The sequence below is a fragment of the Myxine glutinosa genome, chromosome 11 (genome assembly GCF_964187855.1).
Source record: "Myxine glutinosa chromosome 11, kmMyxGlut1.1, whole genome shotgun sequence".
NCBI lineage: Eukaryota > Metazoa > Chordata > Myxini > Myxiniformes > Myxinidae > Myxine > Myxine glutinosa.
In genome coordinates this window covers 26,306,825-26,326,070 of record NC_136271.1, presented here as the reverse complement: position 1 = coordinate 26,326,070, position 19,246 = coordinate 26,306,825, and the positions used below count along the sequence as shown (strand labels likewise).

Below are 19,246 nucleotides of genomic sequence, written 5' to 3'. Positions count from 1 at the left end.
TAATTATTTGGCATGGGGCGGTGTACTTTGAATGTATGTGTACTTGTTTGTTTTCTTTCTTGGTTGTCCGGGCGATATCTCAGCCATCCTTTGAGCTAGGAAGCTGAAATTTCAGCACAGTAGTGAGCATGTCCTTTGTCAAATACGGTATTTTTTGTTTTTTGAATAATCAATTAATTGAGGAGTTATTTAATTATTAGCGTTTAATTAAGTACTTATTTAATTAATTAAATTTCATTTCTCTGCTGACCATTATTAACTCTGGCACCTTTTGAGTTAGGAAGCTGATATTTGGACATGCCAATGACCAGGTGATTTGGCTGCAAAGGATATTTTTGATTTATTAATTAATCAATTAATCGATTAATTATTTAATTATTTGATTAATGACAAAAAAATTTTTTTTTTTAAAGTTACAGATTCTGATGAAATAGTGGTACTTTATGTGTTCTCTGACCAAATTGATTAATAATTTAATTTTTTTATGATTATTATTTATTTATTTTCATTATTAAACATTTATTTATTTTCTTTCTCATTTGGCCAATATCTCAGGCACCTTTTGAGCTGGGAAGCTAATATTTGGACATGAGTGACCAAGTGATGTGGCTATCAAGGATATTTTTTATTTATTGATTAATCATTTCATCTATTAAGTATTTATTGATTAATCGATTAATTATTTATTGAGTAATCAATTAATTATTTAATTTTTTATAAATGACTTATTTAATTAAATTTCTAAAAGATACATCTTTGGATGAAGCACTAGTAGTTTAGTTATGCGATGAGCCAGTTGATTATGAAAATATTTTGTGATAATCTTTTATTGATTTTAATTATACAACAATCAATCAATTAGTGTACAACTCTCCCTCCTAATGCAGCCTCCATGAGCTGCACTGCGGTATTGCCGGGCACCGAAGGCACCCCGGCAATGCCGCGCTGCAGCATATTTAATTATTTGGCATGGGGCTTTTTTTTTCAATCATATTTGGCGCATTTGGCGCTGCAATCATACTTTGAATGTATGTGTACTTGTCAAGGATATTTTTGATTTATTGATTAATCATTTCATCTATTAATTATTTATTGAGTAATCAATTAATTATTTATTTTTTTATAAATGACTTATTTAATTAAATTTCTTAAAGATACATCTTCGGATGAAGCACAAGTGGTTTAGTTATGCGATTAGCCAATTGATTATGAAAATATTTTGTATATTTAATTATTTGGCATGGGGCTTTTTTTTGCAATCATATTTGGCGCATTTGGCGCTGCAATCATACTTTGAATGTATGTGTACTTGTCAAGGATATTTTTGATTTATTGATTAATCATTTCATCTATTAATTATTTATTGAGTAATCAATTAATTATTTAATTTTTTATAAATGACTTATTTTTTTAAATTTCTAAAAGATACATCTTCGGATGAAGCACAAGTGGTTTAGTTATGCGATTAGCCAATTGATTATGAAAATATTTTGTGATAATCTTTTATTGATTTTAATTATACAACAATCAATCAATTAGTGTACACCTCTCCCTCCCAATGCAGCCTCAATGAGCTGCACTGCGGTATTGCCGGGCGCCGGAGGCGCCCCGGCAATGCCGCGCTGCAGCATATTTAATTATTTGGCATGGGGCGGTGTACTTTGAATGTATGTGTACTTGTTTGTTTGTTTTCTTGGTTTCTTGTTTTCTTGCTATCTTGTTTGTTTGGTTGTCCGGGCGATATCTCAACCATCCTTTGAGCTAGGAAGCTGCAATTTCGGCACAATAGTGAGCAAGTCCTTTGTCAAAAACGGTATTTTTTTTTTTGATTAATCAATAAATTGAGGAGTTATTTAATTATTAGCGATTAATTAAGTACTTATTTAATTAATCTAATTTCCTTTCTCTTCTGACCATTAACTCAGGCACCTTTTGAGTTAGGAAGCTGATATTTGGACATGCCAATGACCAGGTGATTTGGCTGCTAAGGATATTTTTGATTTATTAATTAATCAATTGATTAATTATTTGATTAATGACCTATTTTTTTATTTTTTTTTAAGTTACAGATTCTGATGAAATGGTGGTGGTTTATGTGTTCTCTGACCGAATTGATTAATAATTTAATTTTTTTATGATTATTATTTATTTATTTTCATTATTAATCATTTATTTGGCTTCTTTCTCATTTGGCCAATATCTCAGGCACCTTTTGAGCTCAGAAGCTAATATTTGGACAGGAGTGACCAAGTGATGTGGCTATCAAGGATATTTTTGATTTATTGATTAATCAATTAATCAATGTATCGATTAATTATTTAATTATTCGATTAATTACTAAAAAAAATAAAAACAAGTACACATACATTCAAAGTACACCGCCCCATGCCAAATAATTAAATATGCTGCAGCGCGGCATTGCCGGGGCGCCTCCGGCGCCCGGCAATGCCGCAGTGCAGCTCATTGAGGCTGCATTGGGAGGGAGAGGTGTACACTAATTGATTGATTAATTGTATAATTAAAATCAATAAAAGATTATCACAAAATATTTTCATAATCAATTGGCTAATCGCATAACTAAACCAGTAGTGCTTCATCCAAAGATGTATCTTTTAGAAATTTAATTAAATAAGTCATTTATAAAAAATTAAATAATTAATTGATTACTCAATAAATAATTAATCGATTAATCAATAAATACTTAATAGATGAAATGATTAATCAATAAATAAAAAATATCCTTGATAGCCACATCACTTGGTCACTCATGTCCAAATATTAGCTTCCCAGCTCAAAAGGTGCCTGAGATATTGGCCAAATGAGAAAGAAAATAAATAAATGATTAATAATGAAAATAAATAAATAATAATCATAAAAAAATTAAATTATTAACCAATTTGGTGAGAGAACACATAAACTACCACTATTTCATCAGAATCTGTAACTTAAAAAAAAAAATTTTTTGTCATTAATTGAATAATTAAATAATTAATCGATTAATTGATTAATTAATAAATCAAAAATATCCTTTGCAGCCAAATCACCTGGTCATTGGCATGTCCAAATATCAGCTTCCTAACTCAAAAGGTGCCTGAGTTAATAATGGTCAGAAGAGAAATGAAATTTAATTAATTAAATAAGTACTTAATTAAACGCTAATAATTAAATAACTCCTCAATTAATTGATTATTCAAAAAACAAAAAATACCGTATTTGACAAAGGACTTGCTCACTACTGTGCCGAAATTTCAGCTTCCTAGCTCAAAGGATGGCTGAGATATCGCCCGGACAAACAAACAAGAAAACAAACAAGTACACATACATTCAAAGTACACCGCCCCATGCCAAATAATTAAATATGCTGCAGCGCGGCATTGCCGGGGCGCCTCCGGCGCCCGGCAATACCGCAGTGCAGCTCATTGAGGCTGCATTGGGAGGGAGAGGTGTACACTAATTGATTGATTAATTGTATAATTAAAATCAATAAAAGATTATCACAAAATATTTTCATAATCAATTGGCTAATCGCATAACTAAACCAGTAGTGCTTCATCCGAAGATGTATCTTTTAGAAATTTAATTAAATAAGTCATTTATATAAAATTAAATAATTAATTGATTACTCAATAAATAATTAATCGATTAATCAATAAATACTTAATAGATGAAATGATTAATCAATAAATCAAAAATATCCTTGATAGCCACATCACTTGGTCACTCATGTCCAAATATTAGCTTCCCAGCTCAAAAGGTGCCTGAGATATTGGCCAAATGAGAAAGAAAATAAATAAATGATTAATAATGAAAATAAATAAATAATAATCATAAAAAAATTAAATTATTAATCAATTTGGTCAGAGAACACATAAACTACCACTATTTCATCAGAATCTGTAACTTAAAAAAAAAAAAAATTTTTGTCATTAATCGAATAATTAAATAATTAATCGATTAATTGATTAATTAATAAATCAAAAATATCCTTTGCAGCCAAATCACCTGGTCATTGGCATGTCCAAATATCAGCTTCCTAACTCAAAAGGTGCCTGAGTTAATAATGGTCAGAAGATAAATGAAATTTAATTAATTAAATAAGTACTTAATTAAACGCTAATAATTAAATAACTCCTCAATTAATTGATTATTCAAAAAACAAAAAATACCGTATTTGACAAAGGACTTGCTCACTACTGTGCCGAAATTTCAGCTTCCAAGCTCAAAGGATGGCTGAGATATCGTCCGGACAACCAAGAAAACAAACAAGAAAACAAACAAGAAACCAGAGTGAAAACTGAGTACTCTCTTTCAGCGTGCGTCACTGCCGAGCCCCCTTCGGTGCCCGGCAATGACGATTTGCAATGCCTGGAGGTGGCATAGGAAAGGAGCGGTGTACAACAAGTACACATACATTCAAAGTACACCGCCCCATGCCAAATAATTAAATATGCTGCAGCGCGGCATTGCCGGGGCGCCTCCGGCGCCCGGCAATACCGCAGTGCAGCTCATTAAGGCTGCATTGGGAGGGAGAGGTGTACACTAATTGATTGATTAATTGTATAATTAAAATCAATAAAAGATTATCACAAAATATTTTCATAATCAATTGGCTAATCGCATAACTAAACCACTAGTGCTTCATCCGAAGATGTATCTTTTAGAAATTTAATTAAATAAGTCATTTATAAAAAATTAAATAATTAATTGATTACTCAATAAATAATTAATCGATTAATCAATAAATAATTAATAGATGAAATGATTAATCAATAAATCAAAAATATCCTTGATAGCCACATCACTTGGTCACTTATGTCCAAATATTAGCTTCCCAGCTCAAAAGGTGCCTGAGATATTGGCCAAATGAGAAAGAAAATAAATAAATGATTAATAATGAAAATAAATAAATAATAATCATAAAAAAATTAAATTATTAATCAATTTGGTCAGAGAACACATAAACTACCACTATTTCATCAGAATCTGTAACTTAAAAAAAAAATTTTTTTGGGTCATTAATCGAATAATTAAATAATTAATCGATTAATTGATTAATTAACAAGTACACATACATTCAAAGTACACCGCCCCATGCCAAATAATTAAATATGCTGCAGCGCGGCATTGCCGGGGCGCCTCCGGCGCCCGGCAATACCGCAGTGCAGCTCATTAAGGCTGCATTGGGAGGGAGAGGTGTACACTAATTGATTGATTAATTGTATAATTAAAATCAATAAAAGATTATCACAAAATATTTTCATAATCAATTGGCTAATCGCATAACTAAACCACTAGTGCTTCATCCGAAGATGTATCTTTTAGAAATTTAATTAAATAAGTCATTTATAAAAAATTAAATAATTAATTGATTACTCAATAAATAATTAATCGATTAATCAATAAATAATTAATAGATGAAATGATTAATCAATAAATCAAAAATATCCTTGATAGCCACATCACTTGGTCACTTATGTCCAAATATTAGCTTCCCAGCTCAAAAGGTGCCTGAGATATTGGCCAAATGAGAAAGAAAATAAATAAATGATTAATAATGAAAATAAATAAATAATAATCATAAAAAAATTAAATTATTAATCAATTTGGTCAGAGAACACATAAACTACCACTATTTCATCAGAATCTGTAACTTAAAAAAAAAATTTTTTTGGGTCATTAATCGAATAATTAAATAATTAATCGATTAATTGATTAATTAATAAATCAAAAATATCCTTTGCAGCCAAATCACCTGGTCATTGGCATGTCCAAATATCAGCTTCCTAACTCAAAAGGTGCCTGAGTTAATAATGGTCAGAAGAGAAATGAAATTTAATTAATTAAATAAGTACTTAATTAAACGCTAATAATTAAATAACTCCTCAATTAATTGATTATTCAAAAAACAAAAAATACCGTATTTGACAAAGGACTTGCTCACGACTGTGCCGAAATTTCAGCTTCCTAGCTCAAAGGATGGCTGAGATATCGTCCGGACAACCAAGAAAGAAAACAAACAAGAAAGAAAACAAACAAACAAGAAACCAGAGTGAAAACTGAGTACTCTCTTTCAGCGTGCGTCACTGCCGAGCCCCCTTTGGTGCCCGGCAATGACGATTTGCAATGCCTGGAGATGGCATAGGAAAGGAGCGGTGTACAATAAATCAAAAATATCCTTTGCAGCCAAATCACCTGGTCATTGGCATGTCCAAATATCAGCTTCCTAACTCAAAAGGTGCCTGAGTTAATAATGGTCAGAAGAGAAATGAAATTTAATTAATTAAATAAGTACTTAATTAAACGCTAATAATTAAATAACTCCTCAATTAATTGATTATTCAAAAAACAAAAAATACCGTATTTGACAAAGGACTTGCTCACGACTGTGCCGAAATTTCAGCTTCCTAGCTCAAAGGATGGCTGAGATATCGTCCGGACAACCAAGAAAGAAAACAAACAAGAAAGAAAACAAACAAGTACACATACATTCAAAGTACACCGCCCCATGCCAAATAATTAAATATGCTGCAGCGCGGCATTGCCGGGGCGCCTCCGGCGCCCGGCAATACCGCAGTGCAGCTCATTGAGGCTGCATTGGGAGGGAGAGGTGTACACTAATTGATTGATTAATTGTATAATTAAAATCAATAAAAGATTATCACAAAATATTTTCATAATCAATTGGCTAATCGCATAACTAAACCAGTAGTGCTTCATCCGAAGATGTATCTTTTAGAAATTTAATTAAATAAGTCATTTATAAAAAATTAAATAATTAATTGATTACTCAATAAATAATTAATCGATTAATCAATAAATACTTAATAGATGAAATGATTAATCAATAAATCAAAAATATCCTTGATAGCCACATCACTTGGTCACTCATGTCCAAATATTAGCTTCCCAGCTCAAAAGGTGCCTGAGATATTGGCCAAATGAGAAAGAAAATAAATAAATGATTAATAATGAAAATAAATAAATAATAATCATAAAAAAATTAAATTATTAATCAATTTGGTCAGAGAACACATAAACTACCACTATTTCATCAGAATCTGTAACTTAAAAAAAAAAATTTTTTTGTCATTAATCGAATAATTAAATAATTAATCGATTAATTGATTAATTAATAAATCAAAAATATCCTTTGCAGCCAAATCACCTGGTCATTGGCATGTCCAAATATCAGCTTCCTAACTCAAAAGGTGCCTGAGTTAATAATGGTCAGAAGATAAATGAAATTTAATTAATTAAATAAGTACTTAATTAAACGCTAATAATTAAATAACTCCTCAATTAATTGATTATTCAAAAAACAAAAAATACCGTATTTGACAAAGGACTTGCTCACTACTGTGCCGAAATTTCAGCTTCCTAGCTCAAAGGATGGCTGAGATATCGTCCGGACAACCAAGAAAGAAAACAAGAAACCAGAGTGAAAACTGAGTACTCTCTTTCAGCGTGCGTCACTGCCGAGCCCCCTTTGGTGCCCGGCAATGACGATTTGCAATGCCTGGAGATGGCATAGGAAAGGAGCGGTGTACAACAAACAAGAAACCAGAGTGAAAACTGAGTACTCTCTTTCAGCGTGCGTCACTGCCGAGCCCCCTTTGGTGCCCGGCAATGACGATTTGCAATGCCTGGAGATGGCATAGGAAAGGAGCGGTGTACAACAAACAAGAAAGAAACCAGAGTGAAAACTGAGTACTCTCTTTCAGCGTGCGTCACTGCCGAGCCCCCTTTGGTGCCCGTCAATGACGATTTGCAATGCCTGGAGATGGCATAGGAAAGGAGCGGTGTACAATAAATTCAGTTACAGATTCTGATGAAATGGTGGTGGTTTTTGTGTTCTGTGACCGAATTGATTAATAATTTAATTTTTTTATGATTATTATTTATTTATTTTCATCATTAATTATTTATTTATTTTCTTTCTTATTTGGCGAATATCTCAGGTACCTTTTGAGCTGGGAAGCTAATATTTGGACATGACAGTGACCAAGTGATGTGGCTATCAAGGATATTTTTGATTTATTGATTAATCATTTAATCAATTAATTATTTATTGATTAATCAATTAATTATTTAATTTTTTATTAATTATTTATTTAATTAAATTTCTAAAAGATACATCTTCGGATGAAGCACTAGTGGTTTAGTTATGCGATTAGCCAATTGATTATGAAAATATTTTGTGATAATCTTTTATTGATTTTAATTATATAATTAATCAATCAATTAGTGTACACCTCTCCCTCCCAATGCAGCCTCAATGAGCTGCACTGCGGTATTGCCGGGCGCCTCGGGCGCCCGGGCAATGCCGCGCTGTAAGATATTTAATTATTTAGAAGGGGGGCGGTGTACTTTGAATGTATCTTTACTTGTTTTCTTGTTTGTTTGTTTGTTTTCTTTCTTGTTTGTTTGTTTGTCCGGGCGATATCTCAGCCATCCTTTGAGCTAGGAAGCTGAAATTTCGGCACAATAGTGAGCAAGTCCTTTGTCAAAAACAGTATTTTTTGTTTTTTGATTAATCAATTAATTGAGGAGTTATTTACTTATTAGCGATTAATTAAGTACTTATTTAATTAATCAAATTTCCTTTCTCGTCTGACCATTAACTCAGGCACCTTTTGAGTTAGGAAGCTGATATTTGGACATGCCAATGACCAGGTGATTTGGCTGCAAAGGCTATTTTTGATTTATTAATTAATCAATTAATCAATTAATCGATTAATTATTTAATTATTCGATGAATGACTAAAAAAATTTTTTTTTTTAAGTTACAGATTCTGATGAAATGGTGGTGGTTTATGTGTTCTGTGACCGAATTGATAAATAATTTGATCTTTTAATGATTATTATTTATTCCTTTTCATTATTAATCATTTATTATATTTTCGTTCTCATTTGGCCAATATCTCAGGCACCTTTTGAGCTCGGAAGCTAATATTTGACATGACAGTGACCAAGTGATGTGGCTATCGGGGATATTTTTGATTTATTGATTAATCAATTAATCGATTAATTATTTATTGATTAATCGATTAATTATTTATTGATTAATCAATTAATTATTTAATTTTTTATTAATGACTTATTTAATTAAATTTCTAAAAGATACATCTTCGGATGAAGCACTAGTGGTTTTGTTATGGTATTAGCCAATTGATTAAGAAAATATTTTGTGATAATCTTTCATTGATTTTAATTATGTGATTAATCAATCAATTAGTGTACACCTCTCCCTCCCAATGCAGCCTCTATGAGCTGCACTGCGGTATTGCCGGGCGCCGGAGGCGCCCCGGCAATGCCGCGTTGCAGGATGTTTAATTATTTGGCATGGGGGCGGTGTACTTTGAATGTATCTGTACTTGTTTTGAATAATTTCACGACCATTTTGATGTTTGATGTTTCACCACCATCGTCTTATTGCAAAGAACCCTTAGCACTCAGTTACGGTAATTGTAAAATCATAGATGACTGCTCCAATAACACCTATTTAAATACATTGGGATGTTGGCTTGTAATGAAAACTATGAAAACCATAACATCACTGCATCACTGCAAAGAAAAATCAATTCACATTCCCATCACCACCATTCACAAAATCTGTGAGGATTGTAAAGCTTTACCATTGCTTTATAAATAATTAAATATCTGCGTAGACCCACCTGAAGCTGTGACCATCTTTGATATCATCTTTGGAACTTGTTAGAATGTGATATAGCAGCATATCATCTGCTGCCACAAAGTGTGTGTGCGTGTGCATGCGTGCTTGCAGTCAAACATGTCTATAGCGAACACCCAAGGGAATCAGTCATCACAGCCTTTATAAACTTGTAGCCTTTCTATTTAGATTTTGAGTGCAAAGCAGACGTGGATTGGTTTTGCATTTTGAGGGTGCTTTACAGTTGCATATTTTATTGTGAGGAGAAGATTAGAAATTATATTTGCACATTATGATCTTGTCTTTGCGTCCGCAATCTTATCTCGGAGATGTATGGACCGATTTTGTTCATACTTGGCACAAAGACAATACACGATGGTATACATATGCACATCATTTTGTTTCACGATGCGATCAAAGATGGCCGACTGGCGGCCATTTTAATTGTAAAAACCTGATGTTGAACACGTCGTCAACCTTTTCTCGGACATGCATTTTTTTTTTTTTTTTTTTTGTTGTATACAAGATCGAGGCTCGTGAAAGAGCTAAAATTAATCACACAAAAAGTCAAACCGACACACAAAACACAAAATAAGGGGAGCGGTAGACAAGATGGGGAGTGAGGCGGAAGGACACAAACACAACATTTGAGAGCAGGGACATCGAGAGAACTGAGGGAGGGAGAGGGCTGGGGGGGAGGTGGGAGAGGTATAAAATATATGGACACTGCAAGGACTTCCAGGAAAGAAGTTGGAATTTCAAAAAGGTTTATCGGGTGAATTAGCGGGGTTAGAAAAGATCAAGGTTTACCGATCTTGTTCAAATTTGGCAGACAGATAATGAATTACGGGTTACATATGTACCTCTTCTTTCTTTTTTTTGGAGATCAGATCCAAGATGGCTAACTGGTGCCCATTTTGTTACTTAAACGTGTCCCCCTCCATTTCTTTTTTGTTACTTAAACGTGTCCCCTTCCATTTATTTTTTGTTGCTTAAACATGTCACCCTCCATTTATTTTTTGTTGCTTAAACGTGTCCCCCTAACTGCCTAACACCTACTTGTGTTGCATAAGTACATCTTTTTTTTTTTGAGATCAGATCCAAGATGGCTGACTGGCGCCCATTTTGTTACTTAAACGTGTCCCACTAACACCTACTTGTGTTACATATGTACATCTTTTTTTTTGGAGATCCGATCCAAGATGGCTGACTGGCACCCATTTTGTTACTTAAACGTGTCCCCCTCCATTTCTTGGACATGCATGGACTGATTTTCTTCAAACTTTACACAAAGACAATACATGGGTATACATATGCAGAAGATTTTGTTTTGTCATCCGATCAAAGATGGCCAACTGATAGTCTTTGACTCCGTACAGCAAAATTACTGAAACCACTGCAGGAGCTATGACATTTTATGTCTTTTCTTATTTTTTCAGCAAACTCTGCATATATTTTTTTTCTATGCTAAGTACTCTATTTTGGAGATGGACAGAAAAGGATGGCAATGGGAGGAAATGGTTCAGAAAAGAGTATTTATTACTTGTTGAATTAAAACGTGTAGAAACTGTCAGCAATTTGCCAGATTTTTTTTCCCCAACACAAAATTGTAATTTGCCAATAATTTTTCTCGGACATGCATTTACCAATAATTTTAATTTTATTTTTGGTCGCTTGTTAGAAAAGGCATGTGAAATGACTGTATCTCGCAAGGCATTTTGTGCTTGCTAAGTCATGACCACAACCTTCTTGTGCACGCCAATATAATCGATAACACCCCACTTGTAATGTCGAACACAAGGTTACACATTGTAACTGAATGCAGCGTTTGCTGATCTGCTTCAGGTCACCAAGCTACAGATCGTCGTGTGTATTTTGCACGTTGCTCTGGCCTTGCAAGTTTTGCAAGCATCATGAAATTGATGGCTTTACGATGTCCATGCTGATGTGTCTCCAGAGATTAAGCCCAGATGCATGTCGCTCACAGACTGAGAAGATTCTGCAGGTGGCCGAATGCCTTGTGGGAAAGTACGTGTGGCGTTCTTACGATCTGCTTGTTTTGCCCCCATCATTCCCATACGGGGGCATGGAAAACCCCTGCATGACCTTCGTTACGCCCACATTAATTGTAAGCTCGTATCAAGCCAGGTGCTCACTTGTTTTCTCCTGTATGTGAGTGTCATGTGCAGCAGAGGTCTGTTGTCTGTGTTTGTTTTTTCCCCATCATTTGCTTGTCTTGTGACAGATGAGCCTCGAGTCATACAAATCAGATTACCTGCTTTTAATACACTGGGGAATATCCAGGGAGAATCTGACAAGGCGCTGCTGCTGTTGGCAGGTTTTATAAACAGCAATATCCTATTTGTGCAGACAAAATTGGTGCAGTTGTGGCAATTGCTTGCCTACCTGTGCTTACCTCATACAAAGCAAATTCTATATATTCTATCTGCCTTAAAAGAAAACTTCTTCGCTTTTTCAATCAATACTTAATGTCTGCTCATGACTCCTCACTGTCCCATTGTTACTGTTCTACACTTCCACCACACCATACACACATATTATGTTGACTTGGGGGGGCGGGGGGCAAGGGTGGATGGATGCACAAAACCTTTTGGGAATACAGAAACTTAATGACTTTGGGATTACAATCTCGAGACACTTGTAATAAAAGTAACTGTCACGTTCACTCAGTATATTGATGTTTTCATGCCAACGTCGTCTTTCATACTGTTTAGCCTTTTGCGTACACATGATGAAGATGAATCCTCGTTTATATATTTATTTATTTATTTTACATAAAATGAGACAAATAACAGTCATCGGGTATTTTCATTGCTTTCCAGGTGGGGGACAGATCATTGGCTGGAGTGAGTATCTTGTGCATTTGTAGCTGAAGGTTTAATTTTTTTGTGCTTGGTGCTTGTTCTTTTTTTTTTTGTAACATGATTTGTTAAATTTTGTTCACAAGTGACTCCATAAGCACATTTTATCACCTAATTTCAAACGTACATACTCGTTTGGAACAAGTGAACCTCGCCCCTCGCCCAAATTCCTCTATCCCCACCCGAACAGGTGGTAAGCCATGAGATATCTCACAGTTGGACTGGAAATCTCGTTACCAACAAGAATTGGGAGCATTTCTGGTGAGCATTTTTCAATGGAAAATTTTCAATTCGAACCAGAGTGCATTGCTAACTCGGATGTAAAAAATAAATAAAAGAAAAACCTGTGATGAAGCATTATGAATGCATTATCTCTCATATTTGGAAAGCATTCTAAAAATTGAGTTGGTAATGTTTTTTGTTGTTGTTCAGGCTCAATGAAGGCCACACGATGTACCTGGAGAGGTTGATTGATGGAAAAATGTTGGGAGAGCCATTACGTCAGCTGGACGCGATTGAGGGCTGGAACACACTCAAGGGTTCGGTCCGTTCTTATGTTAATCTACGGAGTGCTTGGTTTTGTTTCTGGTTTTTATGAACTTACCAAATCAATTTTTTTGTTCAGGTTGTCTGACATTGATTTTCTGTCACCCTGAACAGGTTAAAGTCTTTGGGGAGCAAAACCCTTTGACAAACCTGATTCCCAACTTGGATGGGATTGATCCTGATGATGCATTTTCCTCTGTTCCTTATGAGAAAGGCTTTGCCTTGCTTTTTTACCTTGAGCAGTTGCTTGGAGGACCAGGTTACATCTGTTTTGTTTCTTACAATTCCCCTAGACGAATTAATATTCTATTGGATAGAAAAAGTGAATATCTAATTGATATAAAGCATGCATGCTACAATATTTGTATTTTAAACAATGTTTTTACTGTTTGCTTATTATTCAGGTCGTTGTTGAGGTCTGATATGACCCTAGAGCGGCCTTTTAAATGGCACTAATATTGTAGTCAGGTTCACTATGTTGTTTCGTTCAAAATTTTGGTAGATTAGCAAAACTATACATTTTTGGAATATTCAGAGCATGAGGAATCCAAAAATTAATGTTTACATTTGCGTAGACACCTTTGCGAAAATGACACTCAGGACAGTGATGAAGATCTGTAAAAGCATATTCCTGAACGGTATAGACCTCGTAGATCCTGTGTATAGGACTTATAGTTCAATCTGATACTACCTATAACTTCCTATAACAACCTATAACTTCAAAGGACTTGCAATATCATGTATTATGTAATACAGTTATATCACAAATATAAAGACAATGGTTTTCAATTACCTTTGTTTGTTGCTTTTCTATAATCCTGAGCACTATTTTGAGGCCTTTATTGGATTCCTTGACCCAGAAAACATAGGATTAGCATATTTAATTAAGTCTCTAGGTTGACTAGAAGCCGAGATCGCGCAAAATATGTATTTTATGGCGGCCATTTTCAAAATCCAAAATGGCGGCCATGCAGGTGTCTGTGCAAATGCCAACATTGATTTTCAGATTCTCCATGCTCTGAAGATTCCAAAAATGTACAGGTTTGCTAATCCCAAAATTTTGAAAGAAATTATATTTGTTAACGTAGTGAACCTGACTATCTTCATCACTGTCCTGAGTGTCATTTTCGCAAAGGTGTCTACGCAAATGTAAACATTAACTTTTGGATTCCTCATGCTCTGAATATTCCAAAAATGTATAGTTTTGCTAATCTACCAAAATTTTGAACGAAATTATATTTGTTAACATAGTGAACCTGACTATTGTGCCATACTCCAATTTGTTTCATTAGGGAATACCAGATGAAAGATCATTCTTCTTTTGTTACACACAAGGAACTTTGGCGTAGGAAGGAGAAGGCCATTCGGCCCATCATGCCTGCGATGCACCAAATCAGTATCATCAAACATCCGCACACAAGTCACCCATCCACATCGATTCTGAACTCCTTTTTTATCAGATATTGAGATTTATGGCAAAGCTGGGTGATAAAAGCGGATAAAGTTGCCATTGAAGGCAGGCCATAGGAATAGGGAAGTAACGAACACAGAGGCGCAGTATAATTCAGGACATGCAGACAGTATAAGGGACTGAGTGGGCTAAATATCCAAGAAACATGTGAGTCTACCCTGAAAGCTGACAAAAACGATAAATGTATAAAAGTGTGGGTGGATAGGAGAGGAGAACTATTGAGAAGAGGAAAGATTGGGAATAGGAATTGAGGATAACATAAGATAGTGATCGTATGTTACATCGTAGGAGTAGGAAAAGGAAACAAATTTGTTTGGGACATGAAAACACAAATCAAGGACCTGATTCCACATTCTAGGGAAATGGGGGGTGGGTGGGGGAGAGTGTCGAGCTGTGCCCCTGGATTTGGGGAGGGTAACAAAGTTTGGGTTGCTGGCTGGCTGACCTAGTACAGTCTTGTTGGGCTCATGATAAACAAACAGCTAAAAGGGCAAGCAGGTGGGCTGTAACTAGAAGTGGAGCGATGTAAAACCATATTTATCGAGAGAGCAACCGGTCTTGCACTTCATCCTCCTGTTGATTAACTAATTTTAGATATCACGAAATTGCTTTTGCAGTGTCTCTTTGATGCTTTGATGAGTGCACGTCAAAACACACACACACACACACACACACACACACACACACACACACACACACACACACACACACACATAGTGTCAAGCACATACTTTATGTCTGAGTTGCAGATTGTTTCAATAGCAGTTGCATAATTTATCTTAAAACGCAACTATTCTCAAGAAAGAAGAGCTTAATTGGTGCAAGTGAGAATATACATGGCATGCCAAGGGTCAAGAGAACTCAAAAGAGCTCCAGGAGAGCTCAGTTAGTACAGTGATCAGAGTTAAATCCCCACCAGGGTGAAACAACTTCTGCAACTAAAACTGCTGTGTTGGTGCAGTACTGGCTAGGGGGTACTACATCTCGTAATATGCTGTCCGGGAGGATGTAAAGCTGGTTGGCTTCTTGCAAAGTGAATGATAATAATCGCATGGTATATTTTGGACGGTATATATGTATATATGTTTGGCTTTTTATGACAGACTAGCAAAGTACCCGTGCACGGGTGGAAAGCCAAAACCAAACAAACAATGCGGAAACAATGAATGCTAAACCATGGAACCAATAAATTCCACATTCCTGTGCCATGTTCAGTCGAATGTCAGACTTGGACAGCCGGTTCGTCAATGATTTGGGCAAAAAAACAGCGAATGGGAAACGATGAACCAATAAATTCCACATTCCTGTGCCACCTTCAGGCAAACGTCAGGCATTGGCACCAAGTTAATGAAGGACTGGCACAAAAAACGTGCCCTGTCTGAATGGTTCTATGCTCAGTCAATGGCGAATCTGCATATGGCGAATGTCACGGTTAGAAAGTAGAAACCCTCACGTCATTTCCTCATTCTTATTTAAACTCAATATCCCTTTTTTAAAAAAAATTCCAAACAGCATTATTCCAACCATACATTAATACAACAACAAAATACTGTGTTCAATCACCATTGTATTGAGATATCAAAACAGACTATCGCCGTAATCTGTTCTCTTCTGGATTTGGGAGCAGGTCCGTATCGAGCCAATTTCAAAATCATAATTTTATTTAGGAACTTATAAAACCTCCTATACATACGAACGACGTCCGCTGGGACCCCTAAACGTTCCAGAGAAGGTTTGGCGGGGCTAGCCCCAAGACTGAGATAGTTTGAGGATGGACGGACAGACAGACACTCCTGTTTTATAATACGGATTCATAGACCCTGCTTATCAAATAAATGGGATCGTACTATTAAGTGTCAATTTTTTTTAGTTTTACTCCAGGTGCTATCACTTGCATTGTTGACTGTGTGTGCTTCTACAGAAGTCTTTGTGGGTTTTGTCAAATCGTACATCGACAAGTTTGCCTACCAGAGTGTTACCAGTGAGGATTGGAAGAGCCATCTTTATGAATACTTCAAAGATAAGGTTAGTAGCTAATGTGAAGAGTATCTATCTGTATATATTTAGGGGGGGGGGGGCAAACAATGGTGCTCCTTATGTGCAGGAGGGGGGGGGGGGTTTGTGGAAATTTCCCAAATTTGCACATCTGTACAGCTTTCATAAACTGTGATCATTGGGTAAAACCACCTCCATGTTTAGAGATGCCATTGACGCCATCCTAAAATGTGACTTCCCACCACGAAAAAAAAGTTTGAATTTAGCGTTATTTTTTAGCACAAGCAAAAATATTAATTGTGATCAGAAATGGCAATTTTCAGTTTATTTTTCAGTCTTGGATAGTTCAACTAATTTGTCTTTTCTCTCTGCAGTCTCAAATCTTCCTTGACATTGCTTTTTGGAGTGATTTATGGTGATACTTAGAATAAGTTGGCTTTTGTCAAATTGGTTGTCTCACCTCCCCAAAACCCAAAACCATACCCCCCTTCCCCCACCCCTCTCCACACACACCCTTTCTCTCCTCGGACGTTCTACCTCAAGACAACGTAGGATGTCTCGATTTGGTGTTTGCCTCAAAATCTCATGTATCAAAATATCCCGCTTTGTCCCCACCTTACACCCTCATCCTACTGCCTTCTCCTCTCTCTCTCTCTCTCTCTCTCTCTCTCTCTCTCTGTCTGTCTGTCTGTCTGTCTGTCTGTCTCTCTCTCTCTCTCTCTCTCTCTCTCTCTCCTGAGGATGTGGGATCAAACGGAAGACCAAATACTGCATTGGAGTCCTCAGAAAGAACCCAAATAAGTGAAGAGCAAAGACGGAGGCATCAAGAGGAACCTGTATAGGATTTGGATTTCACCTGCAATTCCTCTACCCTCAAACCTATCCAGGAAGCAGCCAAGTGAGCCTCACAGAAAAAAAATAAAATAAAGATTTTGCAAGAATTCACTTTTCCTAGACAGATAGATAAAGAAAGATAAATAGTGTAACAATAGATAAAATAAAATTAAAAGCAAGAATTAGAATGAATAAAGAGAAATGTGAAAAAGTAGAAAGGAGTGTGAAAGGAATAAATATACCGGGAAGAACCCAGAGAGATAGATTTCAGCAGTTACTCCCCGGGCTCAAATGCAGCAACAGGTACGAGCTACCCGACGTCCATCAGCGTCTGTCCAGCATCGACTTTTCATTGGTGGTGGGCTCAGATGTCAAGGGTGCCAATTTTCCGAAATCCTGCTCTTCTGATGGCAAGGGTACTGGAATCCTTTCCTTTCTTTTCCTCCTGAGTGTCTCGTGGCAGGATATTGACTGAGTTATTGTTCCTCATAAACATAAACTACCTCTCTCAAGGTCTGGAAACCTGTCTTTTACTTTTTGCAGAAGATGTGGAATACAGGGTCCCATCGCACTGACAGGCATTCTGCAGGTGCACAACTCTTAACTGATCTGGAATTGTTTATTGATGATATTTATTAGTTATTCACCTTGTGCGCCTTTTGCAGTGAGACATCTTGAGGCTTTTGACAGGAAACTATCATTGAATGCATTGCTTCACTCACAGTAGTTGAACAACACAACTTGTATATGTTACAAAACAGTAATTTCGTTTATTAACAGTCAATATTTGCAATTTTATTTTATTCCAGAAACTTTTTTTACTGCTAACAACACAGCGTTCATTTTAGTAATGCACACACTTATTCGCCAAAAAACAATATTTATCCCCACACTTTTTGGGGGGGGGAAAAAACTGGGGGGTATTGTAATCAGCTCTGTCAGCTCTGTTTTTTTAGCTCTTTCACGAGCCTCGATCTTGTATACAAAAAAATAAAAATAAAAGCTGTCTTTCTGTCTGTCTGTCTGCCTGTCCGTCCATCATGCTATCTCCTCCAAAATTGTTGTTCAGAAATTCACCAAACTTGGTTGTTATGATCACCACATGGCAAGAAGTTACAAAATGCAATTCTCATTGACTCGTGAATAATACACCGCTGTAAAGGCCTAGCCCAGTACTAGATGTAATGCTGGAATGATGTCTCAAATGTAACGCTGTCTTACTACACTGCCATCTTACTAAATCTGTAATCCTGATGCCTAGCGTCTGGCATTCAGACCATTACCGATGGACGTGGGAGTCAGATATATGTTATGGCATTCAACTGCTGTCAGCAAAGTGACGGGACTGGTTGAGTGATGGATGCTGGGATGACATGCACGTCCGTAGAGGCCTAGCCTAGCACTAGATGTAATGCTGTAATGAGGTTCCAGCAAAAAGAGAGGGTGGACGGATGGAGAAATCCGGCGAATTTAACATATAGATTAAGTGAAAAATGGAGAACGAGTTGAAAAAAACAACATATAAAACACAAAATATATGATGGAGGCGAAGCAATAGGAAGCAATGCTGCAGTAGATAATTATTAGCATGCAAAACAATCAAGCTTCTGTAAGCTACTGTAACAAACCGGAAAAAGACAGTTCACAATGGAAAAAGAATTGCACATAAGCCTTCAGTTCAACCCGGAAGTACTTTATCAACTGTAAAATCTTATTTTATGGCTGTTAGAATTCTCATAAACCGCGTAATGGACGCCTAAATAGCGTGGATGCATGGGAGCCAACCAATTTTTGTCAGAACCCTTGCAGCAATTGCTGGTGTGAGACATGTTCGCAGTCACCATTGTC

General features: G+C 35.9%; 1 protein-coding gene across 2 annotated transcripts in view; it reads left to right on the top strand.

The window, feature by feature from the left end:
* LTA4H (leukotriene A4 hydrolase) overlaps positions 1-19,246 on the top strand; it is a 231,831-nt gene that overhangs the window by 161,238 nt on the left and 51,347 nt on the right. For both annotated transcript variants that reach the window (XR_013624929.1, XM_078786493.1), the window contains exons 9-14: positions 11,658-11,798; positions 12,514-12,537; positions 12,743-12,813; positions 12,985-13,096; positions 13,213-13,357; positions 16,491-16,594. Coding sequence is in view for 1 of the 2 variants with exons in the window: in XM_078786493.1 (XP_078642619.1) it covers positions 11,658-11,798; positions 12,514-12,537; positions 12,743-12,813; positions 12,985-13,096; positions 13,213-13,357; positions 16,491-16,594 (597 nt within the window). In the remaining variant the exon portion in view is untranslated. The remainder of the gene's footprint in view (positions 1-11,657; positions 11,799-12,513; positions 12,538-12,742; positions 12,814-12,984; positions 13,097-13,212; positions 13,358-16,490; positions 16,595-19,246) is intronic.